The sequence below is a fragment of the Budorcas taxicolor genome, chromosome 22 (genome assembly GCF_023091745.1).
Source record: "Budorcas taxicolor isolate Tak-1 chromosome 22, Takin1.1, whole genome shotgun sequence".
Lineage (NCBI taxonomy): Eukaryota > Metazoa > Chordata > Mammalia > Artiodactyla > Bovidae > Budorcas > Budorcas taxicolor.
The window spans coordinates 25,882,396-25,907,280 of record NC_068931.1 but is presented as its reverse complement, the minus strand read 5'-3'; the positions used below and the strand labels follow the sequence as shown (position 1 = coordinate 25,907,280).

The window sequence follows — 24,885 nt, the reverse complement described above, 5'->3', positions numbered from 1 at the left end:
TAATAATTCTACAAATTCTACAGTGATGCCATTAGCCATAAAACTGAAATATAGCTTTTGTGGTTTGCTTCATTGTTGTTTTTTACATATACCTGGTTTTGAATACTATTTTTCTGGAGATACTGACTCCAAGGATCTGGTATCTGTTCATCTGATGCTCGATTAGATGTTCGAGAATTAATTTTAAGTAGATAGCAACCCTGAGTTCCATATTTCTGTTTCATTTCTTCATAAATTGACTCAGCTCTAAAATAAAAAATGGAAATGTTTGTAGCCAACAAAGACAGGATCTTAGACAATAATAGATATTAAAATAATACAAAAACCATGAAAAAAAAATAGTTCCCAAAAAAGACATTAGAAGTAGCATAATTTTAAAAATTACAACAAAGTTCATGATTCTAACTGAAGTTTAGCTAGCTTGGTTATCACCTTAAAGTACAGTTACCAAAGTACATCTCATGGAATAAATTTTGCAAAAATACCCATGTTATTAAAAAAGAAAGTTTCAGTGGTCAAACTAGTTTGGGGAACGACAGTAATCAAGCCAACCAGTTTCTTTGCAGCAGACCACCTCTGAGTCTTCCATTTGCTACTGTGTATAGTGAATTTCCAAAGAGTGGCTTCAAACTTATAAATCAGAAACTCAACTATGTTGGACTAGCCTTCAGGAAATACAACTTTGGGAAATTCTGCCTTAGATAACAGATAACTTACCAAAAAATATAATTGCTAAAATAGATAACTGTAGCATCCGCCCCAAAAAATCATCTTTTACTGCTACAGTTTACCCTTCCCTAAGCAGTCTCCAAAGAAAACAGTTTAGAAGAAGAAGGGAAAAAAAAAAGGAAACACAAGAAAAGCAGTCAAAATACTTATTATATAAAAATCCAACTTTTTTGCTAAGTTTATTATCAGCTGGACCCATAAGCTAATCTCAAATGCAACAAAAAGCAGGTGATTTCCTTACTTTTAGTTAACTAGACTTGCTAGTTGGTAAGAGATAAGATAATTCAAATAAGTCAGCCTAAGAATCATTCTAATGGAAATGAAATTTTGGTACATAGAACTAACCTAATTAGGTTTTCTCCCTAAACTCATCAGCTATCTGGTGTCAAAAAACATGTGGATATAGCCCATTCAAATGCAGATACTAATACGATACAAATAACAAAACTAACGAATAATTAAATCTTATTACACACTGTAAAATTAAGGCTGGTTAAGTAAAACAGTTATAAATTTGTATAAACACATAAAGTATATGTGTGTGTATATTTACTCACATACAATAAACTAAACATCTACTTGCTTTACCAATGACACTTAAGCATAAGAACCACTGATGTAATACTTTAATTACCACTTAAATATCCACGTTATAACCATTTAATATGGAAGGTATCCATATTCAAATGACTGAAACTAATAAAAGCCAGTTCAAATTATTTCTATTTATAAAATACACTTTATCCAAGAGGTTACAGATTATTTATGATATCAAAAAAATTATAAAGGTTAGTAATCCTCAGAACAATTCTTTGGTTTTATCAAGAAAACTTTATTTTAAAACGATGGCATGTGCTCAGGACAAGGACAAAAACAATTATTTAACTGCATATTCTAAACAGCATTGACATAAGAGAATAACTGTTTGAAACAAAAGATTAATTTTGATCAATATCTTGAACCAAAAATCAAAATAAACTGCAAAGCAGGAAAAAGTCTTAATGCATTTATTTTTAACCTTTTTTGGACATTTAAGTTTCCCTCTTAACAAAAAAGTATCAGGTGTCCCATCTTCTCCCCAGTCTGCACTGGCCAGAAAAAGCCACAAAAGTAAAACTGTTTTAATATTATCTTTTTCCAAGAACTCATCGTTAACGATAAGTTATTCTCTTATCCCAAATAAAAGGACTATGGTAAATCACTAACAAAGAACATTAAAGGGGACATAAGAAATAAGTGTTTGGATGTTTTTTTGAGACTGTGAAAAACATCAAGTTTAAAAATATAAAGTGATAAGAGTGAAGAGTGAAAAAAGAAGTGCCTATAAACCAGGAAACGAAAAGTTACAGGAAAACCAGGAAAGGGACAAGAGAAAAAAATGAGCGATAATAATATACAAAGTAAGATACAGCTAAGAAATACAGCTAAGATCTATAAATATAAAATGGCAAGTACTCGTAAACAAAGATTAATAGACACATACACTGAAGGAAAAGTTTGGAGAAGCATATGAAATAAAATGATGTAGCTGCTGAATATAACTTCAAATAAAAGATCGAGCTAATTTATTAATAAACTCTTACTTCCTCAGATGAAAAATGTATCAAAAACTTAAGCCATGTCGAAATTAATGTTAACTCATTTGACAGGAAATATTTTAAAATTAAAAAAAATAAACTTACCTCTGTTCATCTCCTGCACTTACATCATGTAAAAGTACATAATATTTAAGTGTATTTGGTATAAACCATTTGGGGTAGGAATAGTCATTATTGTGCTGAATTCGATGTTGTTCTTGTGACAATTTTGAAAACTGTTCCACAGGTTCAGCTTCACCAGAGGATGCCACCAACATACCTTGTAAACCACATTAAGGTAATTATCACTTATCATTTAATAGTAACTATTATCCTGTTAAAATAAACTGCAAGCATGCGTGCACAGTCAGTAGTGTCCAATTCTTTGCAACCCGTCAGGTTCCTCTGTCCATGAGATTTCCCAGGCAAGAATACTGGAGTGGGATGCCATTTCCTTCTCCAGAGTAATCTTTCCGACTCAAGGGTCGAACCTGTGTCTCTTGCATCTCCTGAACTGGCAGGTGGATTCTTTACCACTGTGCCATCTAGGAAGTCCAATAATTAATATTATTCTTTAAAAATAAATTTAGGGAGGTATTTTATAAGCTAAAACAAACAAAGTCTGATTTTTACAGTTTTTCCTGCATGCATAAAATAATTTCTTCGACATTTCTAAGTAATTCAAGATTCTAAGTACTAAAGATATCTTGTTGACAGCTGTTTAGATCACTTATACATACAATAAGGAAATCCATGAAAATAAAAATGGACAATATGAAAACTGTTCAACTATCAACATAGTGAAAACTTCTGCTGAGTCTTGATCCTCTCCATTCCATCTCAGTGAAATTTCATACTCTGTCCCTTTCTCAACTTTTCTCTGTAACCACGTTAAAAAAAATGAAAGTCACAACTGCGAAAGGAGGTTAACAGCTATAAAACATGTTACTAAAGGGTGGAAAGCTGTTTCTAAATCTGAGCTTTTGCATAAGCAGTTAATTTTGAAAGCAAAAGGGTTAGTCGCTCAGTTGTGTCCCACTCTTTTGAGACCCCATAGACTGTAGCTCGCCAGGCTCCTCTGGCCACGGAATTCTCCAGGCAACAATACTGGAGTGGGTAGCCATTCCCTTCTCCATGGGATTTTCCTGATCCAGGGATCAAACCTGGGTCTCTTGCATTGCAGGCAGATTCTTTAGTATCTGAACCACCAGGGAATTTTGAGACAATCAGCAAAAGCAGTTAACACTGACAGTTTACATTTTTTCTTTCTAAAATAGCTTAAAAACATATTAAGCATGAAATGTGCAAGTTGGATGACAAAAACTAAGCAGGCTCTTAGTATTCTTATTTTTTAACCAAAACTTAGCTCTACCAGTCTTGAATCTAGGATGCCATTTAACAAGGACAACAAGAAAATCTGAAGCACATCAATAAAAAATAATTTTTACATCCTCTCAACAATTTTGCGTTTATGTAACTCTTTCTGAGATTAGTAACTTCCACATATTTTAAGAGAACATAAAAGTCAAAGGATACATGCTAAATAGTGGTTCAGAAATTCATGATCTGACGCCGGCATCGACTGAAGAAAGGTCTCTCTGTAAGACTCAAACCATGGCGTAGTAGCTAAAATTAATAAAGAAAAAGTTTAAACTGTTCAGTAGAATTAGTTTACAACAGACCACATTTCAAGTTCATATTCCTGAAAGGTATAAAACATCATTTCTAGCAATAAACAAGCATTTTTCACATGTGCTTTAATTTATATATATATTGATATACATACATGAGCCATATACACAAATATATTCATAGATGGCAGTACATGTACTTGCAAAAATAAAACTGACCTATTCCCAACCTACACAATGATACCACAGTTTATTTATTAATGCTTTCAATATTACCTATGAGAACAACCAGATTTTAGAACTACAGTTTTCCCTTCGACTAGTCACACTGTTATAAGTAGCTCTTTCTCATAAATGGCATTATTTCTGAACAGCAGTCCTCAACCAAGAGCAATCATGACCCCCAGGAAACATCTGGCACTGTCTGGTGATACTGTGAGTTGTCACAAATAGGAACAAGGAGGTGTGCTACTGGCATCTAGGGAATCAGGTCAGGAACGATGGAATAATGAGAACATCCTACACTTAGGAAAACAGGATTAACAATACCCCACACACACCCCTCTCCAACACCAGCAAAGAATTATCTCGCTCAAAACAACAGTGGTGAGGCTGACAAACCTTACTTTATAATTTGATTACTCGAGTAAGACAGCAACTAAACCTCTCCAAATGGAATTTCAAAACAGGCTTACCTCACAATCAAATACAAAGACGTGTATTTTTACTTTTTGTATACATGTATGTGATGTGATTCTTAAAATGTCAAATCTTTCTCACTCCATGCTAAGCATTTTACATTACAACTATTCTAACTTGTTAAAAACTTGAATTTTCTTAAACTTGGTCATTTCATTAGGTTTAATCTAAATCACAGTTTTACTAAAAGGACACTATTCCTAGTTACTTATGTTGACTATAAAACCTTATATACTTTTTGTTTTATTCTTAGACTCACTGAAAGCATAGCAAGTATATTTTCTGTTTACACTGTAATACACATTAAACTGGGAAGGGTGAAATAATAAACTATTCATCTTAACCAAGCAGCATATCCAACCCAGTATCATATATACAAAAAAACTTTAATTCCAACAAATGGATTATGAGAATAACCCACATATTGTTTAGGAGGATTAGTACTACAAAAATTTCATGTTTTCTTGCTACAGAAGAGGAAAAACATTCCCAGAAATAGTACTATATATATACACACACACACACATACATACACACACGAAAAGTGGCATAATTGAAACCGATTTTCTTACTAACCAGTAAACATATCTTTCCCCTAAATCAGTCAAAATGGGTCTCTACCTTGAAAATTAGTTTTTATTTTCACTCAGTACCAATGAAGAGAAAATAAAATATAAATAATAATGAAAAATTTGGTTAGATAAGAAATCACCACAGATGGTGGGAGAAATGACCTTATCAACTTTATTTTTCTATTTTCCTTGTTGCTTCAACCATGCTTAAATTTAACAAATAACAGGTAAGTTGTAGACATATGACAAGGGGTCTGTTTCACAGTGGGTTGGGGAGTTCTGAATAAACAAATTAGGCCTTCCAAAATAGCTATTCATTGCAACATTTCCTGTAATAAAAGACTAGAAAAAGCACGTGTCCACCAGGAGGGGACTGGTTAAGTAAACTGTGGTACACACACTGGATGTGCTATGGAGTTTTAAGAGAAAGGGGAAAAGCTCCACACGATTACTATGAAGTGCCCCCAGGATACATTAAGTGAAAAAAGACAACAGCAGAAAAGTATGCAATTTTGTGAAAGAAGGAAAAAAGAAAGAGAGCCACACGTGTATTAGTTTACTCTGTCAAAGAGAAATGACAGAATGAATCTAACAAATGCCACCATGTGTAAGACAAAAAAGAGATGAGAAAGGGGAAGGGCTCAAAGAGAAGCTAGGCCACTGTGAATACACCTTCTTTTATAGTTTTGACTCTGCAACTGTATGTTCCAGATAACAAGACCTAACAAAAAAATAAATCAAAAACAAAAAAAAAGCATGCATACACATGTAGGAGTTCTTAAACTAAAATAATACTTTCTAAATACTGGTACAAGAAAACACTGGGTACTCAACAAAGAATATAGAAACAAAGGAAAATTTTCTAAATATATATGGCAGAAGTGGGTTTTATCCTTCAAGTGGGTCACATTCAGGTTGATGAGGTAACTTTTTCCTTCAGCCACATGCTTCCTTGAAGGGCTAATTGACTAGGGCATCGTTCTCTTTCTGCTTTTTCAAGCAACATTTTTGCAGAAAAAAGGTGTTTGGTTTTTTTAATGTTAACATAAGACTAACATTTAGTGACACTTCTCATCCCTTAAAAATTCTCTTATACATGTTTTGGGATGAAATTAGTATTTTGCTCACATTCCTTTCCCTCTCTACATGTTCTTTGTTTGGAACTGAAACAGCAACCATGATATCCTACCAGTTGAAGTTTCTCTATGTAGAATGTACTCTTCCCCTGGTAAGAAAGGAAAGAAGGCAGCCAAGAAGTAAAAAAAAAATGTAATGCTCTATCCTCCACTCTACAAAAGGCAGCCCTCTCTCTATCCCCATTTCTTCTTTGTTCCCTTCTTAGTGCCAGTAACTTGGCAAACAGAGTTGTGTGTGCATGCTTAGTCGTGTCCAGCTCTTTGCAACCCCACAGACTGCAGCCCACCAGGCCCTTCTGTCCATGGAATTTCCTAGGCAAGAATACTGAAATGAGTTGCCATTTCCTACTCCAGGGGATCTTCTGGATACAGGAATTGAACCCGTGTCTCTTGCATCTCGTGCACTGGCAGGTGGATTCTTCACTAATGTGCCACCTGGGAAGCCGAAGTTATTAGTGTTCAAATACATATCTAACAAGGGCTGCAGGCAGTGAGATAGACCTACAGCAACTCTGGTCTTCTTTCTATTGAAACCAAATACTATCATCAGTGATCCCAAACCTGCAAGTGAAAAAGACTGGCTACCCTAAACATTACCCGTAAATCACATATTTTCCCTCTCTAATCATTCACAAACGTTGAAAGTACCAGAAAACCACCACTCAGACTAAAGAAAAAGGCACTAAGAAATATTACAAATTCCACATAATGTTGGCACTTAAGACTTTAACTTTTGATAAACAGTAGTTGCAAAATAATATCTTCCCGAATGAAAATATTCAAGTAAGGGAAAGAAATATGATAATTAGATGTATAATTATGTAATTCAATAAGAGTCTCAAGTCAAAAATACTTAACACTTACAACAGTGATTATCAAAATATATGGTTTAATTCAGAAGACTTCAACAAAAGCTCCAAAAAACTAAAACCAGAACTTATATATAAAATTTATAAGCATTTTGCAAATCAAATAATCTTAAATAATATGAAGAGCTAAGAAATACTAACCTTGCATTTTAACAACACCCTTGAGAACTATCCTTGAAGAGACTATTTCTAATCAAGTGTTTTCTAAAAAAAAAAATCAGCAAAAATCAAAGTATTCTAAAGAGGTGAAAGCCATGATTACTTATGCCCAATAATTAAATTTCTCATACACCAGCTTTTTTTTTAAAACAGATCATTCTTTTTTGAAACTATATTCCTTTTAACCCTCAGTATATCAAGAAAAATAGTCATTGCATTTACTATCTGGATTTAATTGACACCTAATATTTTATTGTATTTCTAATTCATTTTGTAAATTATTCACAGAATTAAGAATAAAACCTAAACAAGCTTTTTATAAATTTTAATAAAGCAATCTCAAATTGTATTCCATCTGTTTCCAGTTTCAAATATATGTGCCTCAATCAGGCAATGTTTTTTGAATGTCCATCAACTACTATTCACAAACCTAGAACACATTCACAGTGTAAATACTGATTCCAGATTTAAACACATGTCTAACAACTTCTAGTTTATGGTTATTTCTGGTTTTTCTTGCACAGCCAAGGTGCAACATTTTGGAAAAACGTGATGGCTCAAAATTTTGCTGAAAACAAAAAGGTCATTTTATTTTTCTCCATCACTGCAAAGCATTTTCATTCTTTAGACTTCTAAACAGCAAACACAATGATTAAGTTAATGAATTTTCATTTCTACATCATCTGATTCCTTCCAATTACCTTCATACACATGCCTGACACTAACAAACTATATTAAGTAAATTTACACAAACATCATAAAAGATGAAAGAATATGGTCACATGTCCTTTAACAAAATGGAATGGTCTAGGTTAGCATTTCAAAATATTATATGAAGTCCTACCTGTTAAATTAAGTCCTTCCTGTTAAATTGGGTGAAATACTATATTTTCTTTTTGTTTTTAGAAACACATTGCTCATTCATCAACTCTTGAGTTTGAAGACAACTGTCCTAGATACTGTCATCTGAAGACTCAAAAGACTAGGATTTCTATATATGATCAATTTCACCACTGTCATCAGAGTCCAATAAGGTAAGTAACCACTAGCCATATGCGGCTCTTGGGCACTTGAAATGTGGCTTGTCTGAATTGAGGTGTGCTGTTAAGTATAAAATACACATAAAATTTTGAAGATAATACAAAAGAAATTTTCCATTGATTACATTTGAAATGGTAATATTTAGGTTAAAATTAAACATATTATTAAAATTAATTTCACTCATTTCTACATTCTTTTTTTTTCCCCTCTCTTGGCAATGTGACAAAGTCTGTGAGATCTAGTTCCCTGACCAAGGATTGAACTTGGGTCCCCTGGCAGTGAAAGCACAAAGTCCTACCACTGGGCCGCCAGGGAATTTCCTATTCTTACATTCCTTATTGTAGCTACAGAACATGGAAAATAACCTAAGTGGCTCATCTATTTCTACTAGATAGCATTAGTCTGAACTGCCATATGTCACTGCATTCATCTTCTAATTTGTCTAGTAATGGTGAAAAATTGTGTATTCCACTGTCAATTTTCTTTTCTTTGTCAAAATGGACTAAAAATCCCCAAGTCTCAGCTGTGTTCCATGGAGGAAAAAAAAAAGATAAAGATGACGACTATGAAGATGTTGTCTCCAAACTTCTTTCACAACTTCCTGAAAGAAGATTTAGAACTTAGGGCAATACAAAATTTCAAACTGAAGGATGATATAACAGTGATTTTGTTCACTATTGCATCATCCTAGAGAATTTCATTATTTCTGGACTTTCTCATAGTTCAAAGTAACTGGTATTGATAAACAATTCCCAGGACGAAAAACAGAAAAATACTTCAAGATACTAGAAAAATAAGAACAATAATTTCCTATTTGGCACTACCCACATTTTAAATAATAACCACTTTTTTAAAGGGTTCTTCATGCTTTTAAGTAAAAATCTTTGGAAAGACATTAAAGAATATTTAAACAATCTCCTAAAACACTGTTTACACTTCACTATTCACTGAAGCCTCATGGTATCTTACAGAGTATTAGTAGTTAACATAAAGGCAATCAGAAAAAAAGTATACTACATACTGAAAAAGGGTGGAAAATATGTTCTTCCTTCTTACCAAAACAAGGTGCAGCCCAAATTATACTTTTCAAGGTCAATGCCTGAGTTTAGCAGATAATACTGTAAATCAAGAGTAAATACAATAGGTAATAGATAAGAGATTACGAAAGTTATCTCCGTTTTAGAAAAATTAAACAGACGTGTTAACTGAAACAAATACAAAAAAGTAGTAGTTGAGTGGAAAAAAAAGTAATAGACAAGGAGTAGATTGTGAACAATCTGGAAAACTGAGACCACCAGAGGAAATACCTGTATATAATGAGGATTCTTTCAATTCCATCATTATGTCTCTCCAATTACTGTATGAAGGAACTCTAGCTTTAATTGACCAATCTGATGAAGAAACTGCACTGTGAAAGCTAGGCTTATGAGTGAAGTATCTAACATGTATTTCATAAACAGAATGAGTGAAAAGTATGATGATTCACATTAATGGTAAAACTAGAGTATTTCTAGACAAAGAATTAATCCTACTTAAAATGGATAAAACCACTCAAATCTCCAAAGAGTATTATTCTAACAGAATTTTATTAAAATGAATTCAGTACTTCATCATCTCACATTCTCAAATCTCCAGAGTATTATTCTAACATAATTTTATCAAAATAAATTCAGTACTTCAGCATCTCACATTCTCAGTCTTCAGGACCAACAAAACAATAAAGCTACAGGGAAGTGCCTTAAGTAGCAGAGAAAGAAGCTAAAGAAACTGTTTTCTTCTGAAGCTTGTCCTAACCACTTGAGATTCTTTTTTAAAGTCTGCCTACTCAGATGGTAAAGCGTCTGCCTGCAGTGCAGGAGACCCGGGTTCGATCCCTAGGTCGGGAAGATCCCCTAGAGAAGGAAATGGCAACCCCCTCCAGTACTCTTGCCTGGAGAATCCTATGGATGGAGGAACCTGGTAGCTTACAGTCCATGGGGTCGCAAAGAGTCGGACATGACTGAGTGATTTCACTTCACTAAGGAGTTTCAGACATTCATTCCTCAAAAATTTTACCTTCCAAAACATAAATCTTTTTTTAGGAAAATACTGGAGATGTCCTTTACCAAATCAATGAAATATACCTGAAGATATGAATGAGAGGCTACAGAGCAGGGGAGGAAATCTCCAGGATGGCAGCTGTGGAGCAGGTCTTGGAGTGTAGCCAAACCATGAGAGAGTAGAACAGTGTTTGAAACTTCCATTTCATTATATTCCCTCTCCCCTCCAACCCCTCAAGCCCGCCTGGTAAACTTTTAAAAATATCCTTCTAACTGTTCCTTCCGGAGAAGGCAATGGCACCCCACTCCAGTACTCTTGCCTGGAAAATCCCAGGGACGGAGGAGCCTGGTGGGCTGCAATCCATGGGGTCACTATGAGTCAGACACGACTGAGCGACTTTTCACATCTCACTTTCATGCACTGGAGAAGGAAATGGCAACCCACTCCAAGTGTTCTTGCCTGGAGAATCCCAGGGACGGGGGAGCCTGGTGGGCTACCGTCTATGGGGTCGCACAGAGTCAGACACGACTGAAGCGACTTAGCAGCAGCAGCAACTGTTCCTTCTCCCCACAGAATGCTGCTGCTGCTGCTAAGTCGCTTCAGTCGTGTCTGACTCTGTGCAGCCCCAGAGATGGCAGCCCATCAGGCTCCCCCGTCCCTGGGATTCTCCAGGCAAGAACACTGGAGTGGATGTATCCATTAATGTACTGTGATCCTTTGGAGAGCCACAAATCATTGTAGTATATACTTTTTGTCCCCCAAGTCTTCACCCCCTTGAAGGATACTTATCATTCCCTAATGAGAATGTGTGGAGTAGAAAGAGAGAAGACATTAGGAAGGTCTTAATAAATGTATTATCTCATAAATTAATCTATCAAGGGGAAAATCTTACTGAGAGGCTATTGGAAGTTTGAGAAACTAGCAAAAAATATGAAGAACTCTGGGCAAGTTGTTTTTTAAAAGGTGATTAACTAAATCCTGAAAAAAACAAAATGCTGTATAAAAATGAACTGAAAGCCCAATATTTGGCTCAGCAGTGAAGAAGTGAATACTTAGTATTGCCAACAGTGAGTATTAACCAAAAATTATAAAAAACCACATTAGGGAGATGGAAGAAGGGGCGTACTTAAGCTAAATCTTCATCAATTATGAGAAATCAATAAATAATAATTTTAATTAAGCCATGCTGCTGCTGCTAAGTCGCTTCAGTCGTGTCCGACTCTGTGCGACCCCATAGACGGCAGCCCACAGGCTCCCCCGTCCCTGGGATTCTCCAGGCAAGAACACTGGAGTGGGTTGCCATTTCCTTCTCCAATGCATGAAAGTGAAAAGTTAAAGTGAAGTCGCTCAGTCGTGTCCGACTCTAGCAACCCCATGGACTGCAGGCCAGCAGGCTCCTCCGCCCATGGGATTTTCCAGGTCAGAGTACCAGAGTGGGGTGCCATTGCCATAAACAACCACATAAAAATATTACTTAGAAACACAGAATGAATACCAGAGAAAACCACTAAAAGTTGGTGGGGCAGGGGTACAGAGAGCAGATTACTGTTGCTTTTTTCTCTTAAGTCTTTTCAGCATTATCTCTGTATTGGGCTTCCCTGGTGGCTCAGACAGTAAAGATTCTGCATGTAATGCGGCAGACAGAGAGATGAGAGTTCAATCTCTGGGTTGGGAAGATCCCCTGGAGAAAGAAATGGCAAGTCACTCCAGTATTCTGGCCTGGAAAATTCCACGGACAGAGGAGCCTGGACGACTGACTGACACTTTTGCTTTTTTTCTGTGCAGGTATCATTTTAATAAATTTTTTTAAAATAAAAGGTATACGAGCTTTGGAGGTCAGGAAACTATCTGCACTATAAAAAAAGATAATTTTGAAAAAATATGATAGTTTATTCCTCTCTCTGTGCCCCTCAGCACTCTGGCATATTAGATATGCTATATCTCTATTATAATGTATTTTAAGATACTATAAATTAGAATGTCTCCTAATTACTGATCAGGTTATGAAGTTACAAATAGCATCTTAGTGCAAAGCATAATAGTAAGAAATCAATAAATATTTGTTGCATGAGTAATAAAAATGTTAAAGTCCCTATAAAACAGAATCACAGGATTAAAGGTCTAGAAGAGGCCTTAAGAAGTAATCTAGTCAAATTCTCTCATCTTCAGAGAACAGAACTGATTCTGAGTAAGTAACTTATTCAGATTATCCAACTAACTATAACTAACCCTGGCAGTGGTAATATAAAAACCTGGACACTCTGGCATTAGATTCAGTGCCTTTCACACTTCAAATTTTCCACTGATGAGAGAAATAATTCAAACTCCATCACTTTCTCCCAAAAATATGCAAATCTCGCCTCATGAAAATAAGTTATGCCAGGAACTGCTTAAAGTACATATCCTGAAATGGATTCCTTTGATTTAAAGATAATCAAAATTTTCTAAACTTAATCTTATCAAGGTAACTTATCTTGTTGGAATTAAAATGACATAGAAAACAAGAAAAATTGTTAATTTTTAAACAAAGTAAATCTACAAATATTTTTAACTATACAAGTGCAACCAAGTAACTTCATGATCTAAAACATACCTCTTAATTTCTCTTTGTATGTTTCAACTATGCAATTAGGAGGCATTAATATAATAGATGATAAGTTACACTGATCTGAGATGATTATTAGGTAGCTAAAACAGCCTAATTAGATGATGTATGGAGCATGCAGGAGCTAAGTTCCCTGCCCAAGGATCAAACTCATGCCTCTCTGCAGTGGAAGCTGGAGTCCTAACCACTGGACCACCAGAAAATTCCTAGATGACGTACTTTTCATCTTTGCCCTCTAAAAATCTATCCTATGTCTCCTCATCAAGTCTTTTCTACACTGGCAAAGAGTCACACCAAATACTGCTAACTCACTTTATATTCTTACCTAGTTTCACCTAACAATTTTATTATGAAAACATTTACGAGTCACATCAGATTAGGATAAGTATTTATTTACATACTATAAACATTTCCTCTATTTAACACTAAGCAAGATAAAAGATACAATAAAACAATGCTTTTACATAATCATTGTATTACTAATGTCACAAAAGAATAGTTTTGTCTACTGTTGGTTCTTTCATTCAAGAAATATTATGTACATGTTCTAGGCATTAACTTTACAAGTAGAACTACAAAAAATTTTTTCATTATGAAAAAGTGAAATCACATATTTCGTAGTTATTTGAATGGCTGCCTGCTTACTCGATTGCAATCTCCTAAAAAGCAAGGACTTGTCTTCCACATTGTATTCTCAGGCTTGAGCACTCAGCAAGTACTTAAGTGTGTGTTGAATGATTTCCAAGTTACAGAACTACCTTTTCTAACAAAAGAAATAACATTTAAAAAATAATAATAAACCTTATTACATACCACTGAGGTTGAGGTCATAATCTCCTGCCGTTATCACATTAGCTACTAATCCTTCTGCAGGCTGACTGCCAGAAACCACATCATTCAAGAGTTTCCGAATGGCTCCAGGCTGAGGTGGTTGGGTGGTAATGTTGCTTACAGCTATCTTCAAGTTTTTAATTACGTGAAGCTGATTATTGGGATCTCTCATATGAACTTAAAAAAAGAAAAAAAAACTTGAAGTTAATTCTACACAAAGTATAACAAGCCAACAATTATAATGACAATTAAAAAGAAAAAAACTTGGGTTAATGATTTACAAAGGATGCTCAATTTGGAAATCAGAAATTCCAAGTGTAACAAGTCTTCCAAAATACAACTGACTTATAGTGTGCTGCAGTCCACAGGGTCCCAAAGAGGACTTAGCAAAGGAACAACACAACATTCCATTACACACCAAAGGGCTAGCTAGACAGTCTATCCTTCCTCTCCAGTCACGCTACTGCTCACAGCTACTCTACCATAGGTCTTTTCCTTCCTTACCTTTGGAATTGACAGGGAGGGTGTCTCAGGTGGCCAGTGGTAAAGAATCCACCAGCAGGTAAAGAACTCCTGCCAATGCAGGAGACAAAAGAGATGTGGGTTCAATCCTGGGTCGAGAATATCCCCTGGAGGAGGGAGGGCATGGCAACCCATTCCAGTATTCATGCCTGGAGAATCCCCTTAGACAGAGAAGCCTGGCGGGCAACAGTCCACAGGGTCACAGTTGGACATGACTGAAGCGACTGACCACGCAGCACATAACCACCATCCACATGGTGGTGGTTCAGTTGCTAAGTTGGTTCCGACTTAGACGGCCAGGCTCCTCTGTCCATGGGATTTTCCAGGCGTGAATACTGGCTGCTGCTGCTGCTAAGTCGCTTCAATCATGTCCGACTCTGTGCGACCCCATAGACAGCAGCCCACCAGGCTCCTCTATGGGATTCTCCAGGCAAGAACACTGGAACGGGTTGCCATCTCCTTTTCCAGGGGATCTTTCCAACCCAGGGATCAAACCCCCATCTCCTGCTTGGCAGGTGGATTCTGTACCACTAAGCCACCTGGGAAGCCCAACCACCATCCATACCAAATCTCTTGATTCTCACTTTACCTTAAAGCTGGTCCAAGGCAGTGTGAGATCTATGGTATCAAAACTGAAAATCAGGGAAGAAAAGGCATTAAATGCTGCACGCAGGGTTCCTCTGGTTCCCTGACAGAGATGCCTGCATTCTCGGCCCCCGTTCTACTATCATAAAGATCAATGCCCACTCTAGTGTGGGATGCTGATAGTAGGTGATGCTGTACACATATCCTAACAGGAGGTATACGAGAACTCTATTTTCCGCTCAATTCTGCTGTGAATCTAATACGGCTCTAAACAACAAAGTCTAGTAAAAAGGAAGAAAACAAAAATCAGTGCCCATAATCCTTCTCCTAACCTAATCAATACCTCTGGTCTCCTCCCTACTACAGGCCTTGTCTCGGTCTAGATGATTTATAACCAGGGCTCAGAGCTTCAAGGCCAGGCAAGAGGTTCTCAGGCAACTGTAGTAAGACAGGGCTCATGGTGCACAGTAAGAAATGTAAGTATATTTTTTTCTTATAATCAGGTAAGATGATTAGCTTCCATGGTAGCACTAGAAGCAATTTATTGTATAGATTAAGGACCCAAATCCTGGAATCGGACTTTACTTGAAATACTAACCCACTACTTTTAACTGGGTTATCCTAAACAACTTTTAACCTTTTCCATGCTTCATTTTTTTTCTTCACCTATAACATATGAAGGAAATAACCTACTTCGCAGGGTTATTTTAAGAATTTAGATGAGATATTGTTAGAAGACATAGTAAGTGCAAAGCACTCAGCACAGGCCTAACACACGAGTAGGTAGGTAGGATGGTGGCAGCACACAGAACATCTTCTGTTTCAAGTACGTCATGAGTCATCATACACCAACACAGGGCAATTCTTAGAAAACTGACTTTGCGTACCTACCCACTAAAAAATGACATTTCCTCCTAATGGGACATGCTTTTTAGTAAACGTTTAAGTTCAGGTCCGCCTATGTCTTAAATAAAGTTACATCCATTAAAAACTGTCTTCCTAAATTTCCAGTGTATTCTCTCAGCTGACGTCTAAATTTTCAATTAAAAAATATCAGACAAAAAGCTTTTAAAAATACTACATACGACATGAATATGTGTACTTGTAAAACTAAATATATGTACAGAAAGTATACACACAAATTCCATAATAATGACTACCTATTGTAAAAGCAGGAAAGAAATGGGACTAAGGAACGGTAAAAAGGTGACTTCAACTTCGTTTCTTAAAGCAAAGAAAAAGATACAAAGCAAATATGACAAGATTCGCTGGCTCTAGGTAGTGGCGAGCTGGATGCTTCTTGCATTCTTCTGCACTCATCTGTAATTGCTTGTTTTCTAAATGATTTAAATAAACTCCTTAATTAAACTTCTCAGCTGGTCTATGAAACAGAGAAACCAAAAAACATCAAAATACTATGATACATTTCTGGTATTTTTAGGATACAAGCAGTTTCCTTGAAGTTGATCCCTAATTGTCAAATAATATAAGCAACTATTATGTATATTAAACCTCTCTTAAAATTTTAAATTGACTCTGGTATTCTTAAGTGTTAACACAAAAAAAGTTATTCTACTAAGAGTTGTGTCTTATATTCAGAATGGGTCATTAGTTATTGGGTAATCTCATCAATAATCCAGAAATGAGTCAATGTGTGGCAGCCAGCCTCTGAAATGGCACCTGATGATCTGATATTTCCCAGTATATGTTCTCCCACATCCCAGGATGGATATGTGTGACCAATGTTCTTATTGTTTAGTTGCTAGGTCATATCTGATTCCTTTGGGACCCCATGGACTGTAGTCTACCAGGCTCTGCAGTCCATGGGATTTCTCAGGCAAGAATACTGGAGTGGGTTGCCACTTCCTTCTCCAGAGGATCTTCCTGACCCAGGAATCGAATCCATGTTTCCTGCATTGCAGGTGGATATGTTACTAAAGCCACCTGGGAAGCCCACGTGTGACCAGTGGAACACAGCAAAAACTACTGCGGTAAGGTTATAAGAGATAAGGTTACTGAGATAAGGTTTTAAGAGTATGGCTTCCATCTTGGGTTCTCTCTCTGATCACTCCCTCTAGGAGAAACTTACTGCCAGGTTATAAAGACACTCAAGGAACCTCCAGAGAGGCCCATATGGCAGAGAACTGGGGTCTCAGGTCAACACCCAGTGAAGAGGTGAAACAACAACTGTAGGAGTGAGCTTGCAAGTGGATCCTCCAGTCCTAGATGACCACAGTCCCTGCTGACAGCTCCAGGGCAACCTCAAGAGACAATAGTCCAGCTAAGCCACTCCCAGACCCCTGAGAAACTGAGGGATACAAGATGCTTTGGGGGCTTCCCTGGTGGCTCAGTGGTAAAGAATCTGCCTGCCAGTGGAGGAGACACAGGTTCGATCCCTAATCCAGGAAGATCTCATGTGCCACAGAGTAGCTAGGCCGGTGTGCCACAACTGTTGAGTGTGTGCCCTAGAGCCCAGGAGCCGTGACTATTGAAGCCTGCGCTGTAACAGCAGTAGCCCCCTGCCACAACTAGAGAAAAGCCCACCCAGCATCCAAGACCCATCAGAGCCAAAAATAAGTAAATAAAATTAATTTTTAAAAATGCCTTTAAGGTGCTAAGTTTCAGGGCAATTTATTACGTAACAATTGATACGTATACACTGGAGTAGCACAAAATCAGCTTAATAAAGAGAAAGGCAAGAATTAAGAATGACAAAAGCTCTTATATCACACACAAAAAAATCCAAAAGCTTCAAAATTAAATAATTGTATTAAGGCTTTATTAAGATTATAACGTCACAAAAGGTGACTTTATATAGCATATAACATCTCAATTTCAGGGTGAAATTCGGCTCCACCACTGCCTTACTTTTATGGACTGCCACATATAGCTCCTTGAAGCAACATTCCCCAGTACGTGCTGTCCACAGATTACTGGCTGCTCAAGACAACTGTTTCTGAAAACTCAACTTCACGTTCAAATAAATTTGGGAAACTAGATTATACTTTTGAAAGGTCTCTTGACAACAGTAGGTGTTCCCAGAGCTCTTAATACACTAAATGACACTAATTCTCCCAAATACATGCTTTTTAAGCAAACTCGACCTAAAATTTTTTTCAGGAAACATACATAACTGGTGTATTTGTATTTTGAAAAATGTATTTTGAAAAATAATGACATCTTTTATCTTTACACAACACATAAAACTTTACTGTATTAAAAAAGAAAACCTCAGTTGCTTACGAACCACACAACTTCCCCCAAACTCCATGCCCTTGCTCAAGAAATCTTTTGACTATCACATATCCACAAGATAGAAAATCAAAAATTCCTTTCCCAGAATTCAAGATCTTTCCTTATCTAGGCCTTTTTCCTTACTGTCCTGTACTGAAAAGGGAGTTTTCCCACTGTTCCCCGACCACTCAATTATCATTTCTACCTTAGTCCATACCATTCTAACCTCATCTCTGTTCTCAAAAGTGAATGCTCATCCTCTTCCATTCCACCAACATCTACCTATTCAAGTCTATCTCATTATACTCCATCCCTAAATCTTTTGCAGTCTACACAAGGAAAAAAGTAAAGATTTCAGCCTCTATTCACTGCACTGTCCAATACAGGAGGCACCAGGCACAAGTGTCTACGGAGCACTTCAAATACATCTAGTCCAAACTTAGGTGTTGATATAAGTGTAAGATGCATACCAACTTTCAAAGACTTAGCGATAAAAAAAGAATGCAAATTATCTCATTAAGTTTTTTTATACTTATTACCTGCTGAAATGACAAGTTTGGAAATACTGGATTAAATAAAATATTATTTAATCTTCACCAATTTCTTTTTATCTTTTTACAATGTGACTACAAAGTAACTTTAAGTTATGCATGTGAGTCACATTGTTACTACTGGATGGCACCGCTCCTGCCTGTGAACAAGTGATTTTAAATATTATCAGGAGATAAGATGATCTGACTAAGAACACCTTGTCTTGAATCACACTGCCTGTTTTTAAATCTTTCCCACCTGTCTAGGACTGACCAAGTTAGTATCTCCATGCCTGGATGTCCTCAAATTTAAAATGGTGTTAACAGTACCTTTCTCACAGGACTCAAGACAGACTAAAAGAGAAACGCTAAGTATATACATCAGTTAGTGTTACTATTCTTTATTAACAGAGAAGGAAAGAGCACTCCAATCACAGGCAAACTTGCTCCTCTGTTTTGTTTTTTAATATTTAAGAATGTAGAGCACTTTGTCGTTTTTGTTGAGTTAGTAAAAAATACTGCAGGAGATGAGATGGATGGCTAAGGTACAGGCTGAAGGAAATTCAAGAGTTCTCAACCTGTTTATTTTGGATAGCTCCTTGTCTCCTTTAAATACAAAAGTGAACTTATAATGGAGGTATTCTCCCAAAGAATACACACGTGTGGCCTGTAAATACATAAAACTTATGGCACAGCATCTGTGTGTGTGAAGAAGTCATCATAACCAAATAAACATCATGGTCGTTGTCTTGACAACCTTTATTATAGAACCTTTTTAAAGTCTATAACAAAAAAATCTCACCCATATTTTTCAATGTTCTGTTTGCAAAGTACAGGTAAAGATACTGATTAAACACACTAGACTATTATTACGCTTACTTTTCCCTAATAAGGAATCTAAAGCTGGAGAAAACAGGCAACTCTTCAATAAAACATATTTCTTCTGTTGATTAAATTATCTGAAAAAAAAAAAAACCCCACAAACTTCAGGACTTTTCCATCCCTATAAATCTAGATAACTGCCACAAACTCGATTAAATTATTATAACAACTTGTCCTTATTTCCTCATCCATCAGACCAAAAAAAGGCTGTTCCAAGTTTCACTACTTTTATAATACCTTTTATTTGCTTGAGAGGTAAAGTAAAATTCTGGATACCTAGAGAAATATTTTCAAAAGAAAAAAGTAAAGTAAACCTTAAGTCTTGAAAGGGATACGCCTCACTGCTAAAGAATATAATACTTAAGGCAACTTTGAAAACCCAGTTTAACTCCCAGGGGAAGACGATTCGTCCCTCATTGGTCTAACAGCGAGCATCTTCTTAGCCTGACCTCCTTGCAACTTCCTAATTCCCTCCCTACGACCCTTGAGCACAGGCTCAATGCCCTTCTCTGCGGCTCACGTTTAATTACCCAACAGTCTGGTTTGTCCGGGAAGTGCCCGAAAAACTGGAGGTCAGAACCAAGCTGCTGTCTTGACCATCTCTTTTACAGAACCTCCTCCTGCGGCCACTAAAGACACCGCGGGGCCCCAGCCCGACGCCACTCTCCCGGCTCCAAGATGTAAACACCGCCCTTCTCTTCCCCGCCCGCCCCCAACTTCCCTCTCCCGGCCCCGGCTTTGCAGGAGCTCAGTGCAAAGGGGAGAGCACATACCCTCGGAAGTGAGGCGAGAAAAGGGCTTAAGCAACTCCGCGAAGCTAAGGTGATTGAGACGAGTAAGCCGCTCGGCTTCGTCGCTGCACAGCGCGGCCACACAGGGGACGAAGGAGTCCGGGATGAGCTCCTGCACTGATTGTACACACTGGGCCATCACCGCGGCAGAGGCAGCGGCGGCGTCCGCCCTCCGGCCCACTCTCGGAGGCTGATCCTGCGGCTGCAGCAGCTACCGCCGCCGCCCGCCGGCCTGGCCCGGCCGGGCGGGGCCGGGCGCTGAAGCCTTGAGACCAATAGAACGAACAGACGCTGCCGCCTTGGCTCCCGGAGCACCCGCCACCGACCCCTCCCCGTCACCGCCGCTCCTCAACGCTCGCCCCGGCGTCCTCGCATTCCACCCTGATAGGTGGAGACGCCGGCAGTCGCCAGTTAGTCCTCTCGACGGCAAAGCCTTGGTCACTGCCGGACTGGAACCGCCATATTGAGGCCGAACCCTGACCCACCGGCGTACTTATCCCGGCAGCCCCCGCGTTCGCCCCTCACGTGACAGTGTTAAAGTCGATAGGGGCGGGAGAAGAGAGCCTGGAAGAGGGAAGGAGGCTGGTCGGCCGGCTGATGCCGGAAGTGCGATAGGCAGACCTCCTGTTGGGCGGGTCTGGGGCGGGGCTACGAGCGTGGTGGGCGGAGCCAGGTCGGTAGGCACGCGACGTTCGGCCTGGTTCTCTTAGCGCGTAGAAGACCAGAGAGGTGTGACGAGGGAGTAGACAGGATGACGCTCGTGGTCGGTGCTGTCACAGTGGGGAGGTGCCCATTCGCCTTCCACGCCGACTTGGTCCTCCCTGGAAACAGTGGACAAACCTTGTGTGGCTGTTCTCGCAGCTTCCGGCCAGCTCGCCCCGCCCTTCCCACGCTTCTGGTGGAATGACTAGGGGCAGCTCTCGGTAGGGAGCTAGCTGCCGGCCGGATTCTTGGAGGTTTGTCTGGAGCCGGTTTAAACCGTCCACGTACCGTTTGAACACAACCATGCTTTTAGAAAGGGCTGCTACGAAGGTGGACTCAACCAGCGGGCATAAATATGTGCCGTTGTGGCACGTAAATATGTGGCAGTTAACCCGAGTGTAAGAGAAACTCCTGCATTTTCGTTGGTCTCAGGGAAAGCCTTGGCCCCCGATCTTTTCATCATCCTCGGGCGCTTCCTTTTCACACTCTGCTGGAAAAATTACTTCCTAGGGATGAAGGTGTGGGAAGCCAGTAATCATGTACCGAATGAAGACCTGAATTGGCTTCTTCTCTTCCTAGCTTTCATTTTTACAGATTTTTCTTCTAAACGTGTAGAAGTGAATGAAAGGAATTTTACTAAAATATTCAACTGATTGGACTTACTCTGAATTGTATGTCAAAAATACAAGACAGAAAACTGCAACTCCGTATCATGGCTTTATGGTCCATGGTTTAAAGGAGGCTTCTCCAAGGAAGGGGGCTTCCCTGATGGCTTAGTGGGTAAAGGAATCCACCTGCAATGCAGGAGACACAGGAGATGGCGTGGACAGAGGATGCTGGCCGGCTACAGTCCATGGGGTCGCAAAGAGTCACACATGACCGAGCGACTAAGTACATTCCCCAGACGAGTATCTCAAACTGTCGGATTGTTTGGCACCTTGAAGTTTCCACCATGGTAAGAATTCATGACAGGTAAGTATGCCTTTCTCCTATAAATTGAAAAATGGGAAGTAGGAAAGGGCAATAGGAACTTAATGACATGGCAACTTAGCCACAGATCAGTCTAGAAACTATAACACATGCAAGTTGGGGATCTGGAAATTCATTTCCTTAGAACCATCTGTGCCTGAGAACCTCTTGGAAAGTCTTTTATCCCTTGGAGTATACATACTCCCTTTTGAATACCTTTGATATGTCCCTTACGCTTTATAATGTGAGAATCTTATGTAACTGCGGGGGTGACTCAAGTTATAAGATACATTTTTTGTAACAGGGCGCCTCAGTGCAAGCATGCTACTTTAGTTCTCAACTCAAGTTAAAAAGGCAACTTGTTTTTTACATTGGAGGTAAACTAACTATTAGACTCTGGGAGAAGGACTCTCAAGTATAATTTACTGTAAATGGATATTTGGAGATAGACTTCACATATCATAAAATTCACTCCTATAAAGTGTACAGTTCAGTGGTTTTTACTGTATTCAGAAAGTTGCACAGTCATTACTGGTAATCCTGGAACACTTTCATAACCCCCCAAAGAAGCTTATTGCCCACTATCAATCACTCTGCACCCGAACACCCCTCCAAAGTGAAGTTGCTCAGTTGTGTGTGACTCTTTGCAACCCTGTGGACTGTAGCCCGCCAGGCACTTCCAGCCATGGCATTTTTCCAGGCAAGCATACTGGAGTGGGTTGCCATTTCCTTCTACAGGAGATCTTCCCAACCCAGGAATTGAACCTGGTAGAATTCCAGAGATGGGGGAGCCTGGTGGGCTGCCGTCTATGGGGTCGCACAGAGTCGGACATGACTGAAGCAACTTAGCAGCAGCAGCAGCTCCCACATTGCAGGCTGACTGCTTACCGTCTGAGCTACCAGAGAAGTCCCTAGAGCACCCCTTTAGCCCCTGGAAATCTCTCATCTATTTTATGTCTCTATGGATTTACCTATTCTGAACATTTCACATAAATTGAATCATATAATACATGGCCTTCGGTGTCTGACTTCTTTCACTTGGAGTAATGTTCAAGGCTCATCCATATCGTAGCATGAATCAGTATGTCATTCCTCTTTACATCTAAGCGTAAATGGATTGTTAGCTTATGCATTGAATTTACTATCTAACACCACATGCACAGTTTCCAGTGAGTGACTGCACTGTTAATATCTATTTCCTAGTCTATCCTAAACTACCTCATGTGTTCATCTTCTAAGGTATTTTCTTTCCCTATAGATTAAAGCTGAGTCACTGCCATATTTGCATTTCAGCCTACAGGAATGGGGAAAAGAGAATGGAAAAGTAAATGACTAATGATTTCAGATCAAATTTAAAAATGGCATCCAGCAATTTCACTCTTATATCACTGGCTCTAGTGTCTCCAAAGGAGACTAGAAAGTGTAGGCCTGAGAGTTCTGTTGCTAAATGAAGAGAATGAAAGTGGGATGACAGGGCAAGTTTCTCCTCCCCACTTGATTAGGAATGAGGTACCCCACAAGATGTATTTGCCTGAATTCTAAGATATGACACTTCTCTCATTTCTCTGACTCCACTGGACATTAACCCTTTTTACATCACTTGTCCTCTGAACCATTTACTTTCTGCAGAACCCTCAAGGCCAGGAGAATAAGATCTATCACTAAAAGAGAGGAACCTTGCTGGGCCAAATGATAATAACACAAACAACTAAGGATCTCTTTTCCAAGTACTGAAGATGAGACCCAACTTCTTAGACTCCCAAAATCAAAGAATCCCATAAAACATATGCTACGCCAGTACGCATATATTTTGAAATACTGTGTTATCAAATGCCCATGAATTCTTTTTTATGTAAAATAGTGGCCAGTCTCTTCTGATATCTGCTGTGATAAAAAACATGGACACTGAAATTGGAGAGGCCTGGACGCAAACGTATCTCCACCACTTGTGCATAAAAGTCATATAACCATTGTCCATCACCATACATCAAGCAAGCATGATGCTTTATGTATACTGACTACTGCTTCTTCTTACACAAACCTGAGAAGCACATGTGTAGCCAGTTACCAGATATGGCACCTGAAGCACAGAGAAGTTAATTAGCTTGTCCCAGGATAACACTGGTGCAGAACCAGCTCGGTTCTTAACCCTAGAGACTTGATCACTAGGATAAATTGCTTTTCCACGTGTTTCCTTACTTTGAGAGCACCTACAGAAATTTTAACTTGCAATAGCTTGCAATACGGTTTTAGCAATAAATCTGTGACTTTTAACAAGTTATGCGTCCTCTGAGCCTCACATTCTTTACCTGTGAGCTTATGAAGTTGGAACTAGATGCTTTCTTGTATTCATTCCAATGTGAAGATATTTTCACTATTATTAAATTGCACTGTGTTAACAGTAGATGGTGCTATTGAGTATTGGCTTCAAAAGCCAATTAAAAAACTGGTTCTAATTAGCCACTAAAACAACAATTCCTGAGTACAATACAGGATCTCACATGGGAGATAATTGGAGGTCCAGGGATGCTGAGAAAAGTGGTACTTTAAAAGTTTCCTAGGTTTATGTAGAGTCTAAAAAAAATGGATGTATACACAAAACAAAAACAGACTCACAGACATAGAAACCAAACTTATGGCTATGAAAGTGGGGAGAAGGAGGGACATATTAGGAGTATAGCACTAACAGATACAAACTATGTAAAACAAATAAGCAACAAGGATTTACTATATACATAAGTTATACCCAATATCTTGTAATAACTTATAAAGAAATATAAT

The 24,885-nt window shown here is 38.4% G+C and overlaps 1 protein-coding gene across 1 annotated transcript in view; it reads right to left on the bottom strand.

Moving 5' to 3' along the window:
* TRAPPC8 (trafficking protein particle complex subunit 8) overlaps nt 1-20,572 on the bottom strand; it is an 85,227-nt gene extending 64,655 nt beyond the window's left edge. Inside the window, exons 1-5 of the mRNA XM_052660326.1 lie at nt 20,416-20,572; nt 13,872-14,066; nt 3,843-3,932; nt 2,412-2,586; nt 93-246 (exon numbers count right to left, since the gene is read on the bottom strand). Coding sequence (XP_052516286.1) covers nt 93-246; nt 2,412-2,586; nt 3,843-3,932; nt 13,872-14,066; nt 20,416-20,572 — 771 coding nt within the window. The remainder of the gene's footprint in view (nt 1-92; nt 247-2,411; nt 2,587-3,842; nt 3,933-13,871; nt 14,067-20,415) is intronic.
* Between the last annotated feature and the right edge of the window lie 4,313 nt (nt 20,573-24,885).